A 4,608-nucleotide genomic window follows, 5' to 3' on the forward strand; every position below is an offset into this window, starting at 1 on the left:
TTTTTTTTTTTTTGAATTCTTCATAACCATCCTTGCAGGTAGTACATACCTTAAGAATGCCCTTGTCCAGCCTTATTGTACATACATCTCTGCAGCTGTGTGTGTGACAGCAAATGCAATTTTTCTCTTTATTTTCTTCACTTCACCTTCCTTCGCTTCCTTACTAATCTCTTTATCCTTTTTCTTCTTTATATATTTTACAGACTGGCGTAGCACCGACAGCACCGACCACCATGATCGCGTCCAGCGGCAATTGTCCGTTTCATCCGATAGCAAACTGCTGGACGATGACATTCGAGAGGAGACGCGCGTTATTATGCGTCCGAAAAAGCCGCCCAGACCTAAATCGGAGGTTTTCCTCAACAAACAAGAAACGCATCCGCGACGGAAACGATTTAGTGCTTTTGGTGTAAGTATTTACCAGCAACTGCTTTTATACATTTTTTTTATTGTATGTAATGCATTTTTGTAAAAAGGGAAGCATGTAATAGGAAACAGCTAGTACTTAGAAAGAAATGAAATGTGCGAAAATAATGGTGTTGTAATGGGGCGCTTTAATATGTAGTAGTGGTTAGATAAGTTGTATAAAAAAGGAAATACATATATATTAATTTTTATTGTTTGTTTGTTTTTGAGATTTGTATTTACTTTCAAAATCACTTTCGTTACCATCAAGACTCGCATGACTCGGAAACCTCAAAAGGTAGCCTTTTAGGGCCAGTACACTTTTTATAACTGTTTGAGTTGTTTATAGTGGCCCCATTTAGTACCTTAAACGAAGGTATTCGCGGGGACAGATTTGAGAATCCACTTTGATAGCAATGCGTCTTAGAGTTTTTAGTAAGTAATATTTTGCCTATTTTTCAGTCCAGGTATAAACTACATATCTGCGTACAAAACTTTATTTTTAAACGGGTGAAAAACCTCTTCAAAAATGTTTATGAAATTAAGCTCTCTTAAACCTTTTTTCGTTTGACACTTGTATTGTAAAAAATATTTAATTGAACTTATTAACTTACACTGCCGGCAAAAAGTATTGGCACAGCAAATTTTTCACAATTTATGCAACAAATTTTATTTTAATATTTTTCCGCCAATTTTTTATAAAAATATTCTACAACAAAAAAACACAAAAATATAATTCCTAAGCTTATGCAAAACTCGCGAAAATTCAAGATTTTTCAGAATTTTTTTGAGTATGCAGTTTTGGAGCCCATTAAATTCTAGCAAAAAAATATAAGTTTGAAGTTAGTCAAAAATCGCATTGATTTTTGAGATTTATTTTTTTTTTTTTGTTGAAGGTGTTTTGCATATTTTCCACATAAAGTATTTTCGATTTTTTTTTTTTGTATTGAAGAGGCTGCGTGAAAAAAAAATTTGCCAAAAATCAACGGTAATTCCTAGCTACTTAAAACTTGTACTTTATTAGAATAAAATTGATTGAGCTACAAATTTGCATACTCAATAAAATTCTAAATAAAATCTGATTTGAAAGTTGAAAATTTGCTGAATTTTCGTGTGTTTTGCACAAAGTTTAGGAATTATATTTTGATTTTTCTTATTGCAGAACGAAACATATTTGAATAAAAACTTGGCGGCGAAAAAATTAAAATAAAAATTGTTGCATATATTGCGAAAAATTTGCTGCGCCAAAACTTTTTGCAGCTTTATAGCTGCTAGTTTTTTGGTCCAAATTTGAAATTGCTTCAGAATCGTATATAAAATGTATACACTAAAGCGGTTGAAAATTAATACAATAAAGAAGACTAGACTTTTGGAAATAAATTTATGATATAAAGATAACTAGGAAAAATAAAGCGGCAATTAAAATTTAATTTGTTTTTCAAACAAAATTCTTTAACGAAAATCTACCGAAGTGAGAAAAAATTTACCTTTTTACCAACGCAAATTTTTTCTACCAATTTTGTTAATAATTTACCAAAGTGGCAACCCTGGTTAGGATCTTTATGAGTTAATAGAGCTGGAAAACTATCGATGGGCGTGGCCGTCGACAGTCTCGATAGTCGATAGTCACAACCATCGATAGTATCGATACTATTGAAAATGTCGACACTATCGATAGTACTATTCCAAATTATTCCAAAAATTAAACATAGCAACTATTATTGAAAATGAGATCAGAATTGCTAAAATATGGCCATATTTTTGTTTAGGTACAAAAGTTTATCAAAGATTTTCAGCTTCAAGCAGCATCTGCGCTCTGAAATTATTTGCCCTGCTTTGTTAAATGTCCCTTCCGATTTACAAGATGAAGCAGGCTTTTGCTCTTACTGAATAATATGAATATGATTGACACGTCTATTCTGCGCTGGTAATAAAAAGTTTGTAACCGGTAAATAAAGTTCCTGTCAATTTTTAAACCCTTTTCGCATTCTGTGTATTCTTGTAACCGGTAAATTTTGTTACCATCTCATAAGCTGGTAACAAAGTATTGCCCCGTGAAATACGCAATGCCAGAATTTGCACAATTCTTCATAGCTGAATTGCTGAATATTTTAACTGCATTACCAACGTTCCTAGAATCGCGGTGAGAAGAACTGGGTAACATTTTTTGGTAATAAAATTTTCCGGTTACAAAATCTTCGGTAACGTGCAGAATAGACATTTGAGTGAAAACTATCGATTGTGCTTACAAAACCATCGATATTTTCCATAGTCAAAAACCATCGATACTATCAATAGTGTCATCGATAGTTTTCCAGCTCCATGAGTTAAGGTAACGATATACATAGGTACATATATTACATGCAGCTTGATTTCGTTCGTCTGTTCAATGCGATTTGCACACACGCACCCCTATAACTGACTACCCTGGCAAAATATGTTTTCATATGTACCACCCTGTCGTCATTGGCAACAAAATTTAATACAATGCGTCACTCTGTGCCACTTTGTTTGCCTGCTGCTTTTTGCTGACTTCCTCACACATTCAACCACCACTAAATAAGTGAGCTGCTACTAAAATAATATTCATTCTTCACTTCATAGCATGGAAAAATTTCTTTGACATGCGATTGCTTCCAACTTAACACGTTTTCAATTCTCAACTGCATTTTATAGTTTGGCCTACAAAGAGTTTAATGTGAACGGTAATAGTTAAGATTTTGTTAAGGCAAAAATTTTTGATCTCTTTGGAATTTATCTTGATGGGACCCTTGCGTTTATGGCGTACTGAGTGTCCCGATATTGAATACATTTACCATGTCGAAGGTTCGATATAATATACAAAAGGATTGAATATATAGTAAACGACGTTTTGTTGGTTGATAGGTACACATTTTTTAATGCGTACTTAATTAGAAATTTTTGAGTTCAGGGCAAAGTATTTAAAAAAGTACTTGATTTTTAAATTTAAGTAAAAATAAAATGTGGGCATATTAATTTTAATTCGTTAATTTAATTTTAAATTAAGTAATTAAATGATAATTGAGAGGAGCTAATTATAATTTTTGGGTACGCTTGAAATTAATTAAAATACATGGTAATTAATTAATTTTAACAGACAAATTTTCAGCTTTTCGAATGATTGATGTACATACGCAGTTCGATGCATTTGTGTGGATGTATGTACATATGCATGCATATTCGTACAAACGCTTGTGCTAACGATCGCGTAATATATATTTTTTAACATAATTTTAGGCGCTGGCGATCATAACAGGGAGCTATGTATGCGTATTTTCTATTAACGTTTTAACCTTGATCTTTTTACTTACAGGGTGACTCGCCATTTGGAAAATCTGATGCCTACATAAAACTGGAACCGCTCGGTGAGGGTTCATATGCCACAGTCTACAAGGGCTTCAGCAAGTAAGTCAAGCAACAAAATAACAAAAAACGTTTTTATTCAATTGTAGACAGTTTTAAATATTAATTTACGTAAATTATAAATTTACCAACAACATAAAAGCATAAAGTGAATATGTTTACCCTTTGCGACGATTTTGAAAATACATAATAACCGGCAAATTCGTTTTGTTTGCCCATAATCTTTTGAAGCTACAACCGATTTATTTCTATTTATTTTTCGCTAATGCTACCCAAAAGACTGTCAACCATTTTTTAGGTAAAGGGAAGAAAATGGTTGTGTTTGCATTGATAAGGCATAACGAATATCTAAAGGAAGACCCGAAGTGATTTCCGTGTACGCGTATTTTTTACTTTTTTATTTTTGCTAATTTTTCGGCGTTTTATGCCACCCCTTGGGCTTGGAAAAATGTAACCCTTTAACACTTTCAGCTTTTACGTAAGCGCTTGCATTGAAAAGCTTTGGAAGGTCCTCATCAAGCACACAAAATTACGAATATTTGCACACATTAATTTTGCTGCTGCCATCGAATTGTGAGTTAGCGAGCCTGAGGCGCTTGTATGTACATAGCTAAAAGTTAGATTCTTGTTTTTTTTGTGCTTGTGATTTATTTGCTTATGAATTGTGTGGCAATTACTTTTGTTGTGGGTGTTGATTTTTTCTTTTCTTTTTTTTTTCGTTTGTTGCTGCACTCATGTCATCCCTTTGGTGCTATTTACTGTCACCAACGCACACCGCAATCAATCACAATCAATACCAAGTGATGGTTGGACGTTGCT

General features: G+C 33.1%; 1 protein-coding gene across 1 annotated transcript; it reads left to right on the top strand.

The window, feature by feature from the left end:
* Positions 1-203: 203 nt before the first annotated feature.
* LOC118755279 (cyclin-dependent kinase 15-like) lies at positions 204-3,831 on the top strand (the record flags this gene model as incomplete). Its single annotated transcript, XM_036490125.1, has 2 exons — positions 204-409; positions 3,740-3,831. Coding segments are annotated over 2 exons (298 nt in total), but the record flags the coding sequence as incomplete, so codon positions are not given.
* Positions 3,832-4,608: the final 777 nt, after the last annotated feature.

The sequence above is a fragment of the Rhagoletis pomonella genome, unplaced genomic scaffold (assembly GCF_013731165.1).
Source record: "Rhagoletis pomonella isolate Grant_MI unplaced genomic scaffold, Rhpom_1.0 Rhpom_scaffold_05797, whole genome shotgun sequence".
Classification (NCBI taxonomy): Eukaryota; Metazoa; Arthropoda; class Insecta; order Diptera; family Tephritidae; genus Rhagoletis; species Rhagoletis pomonella.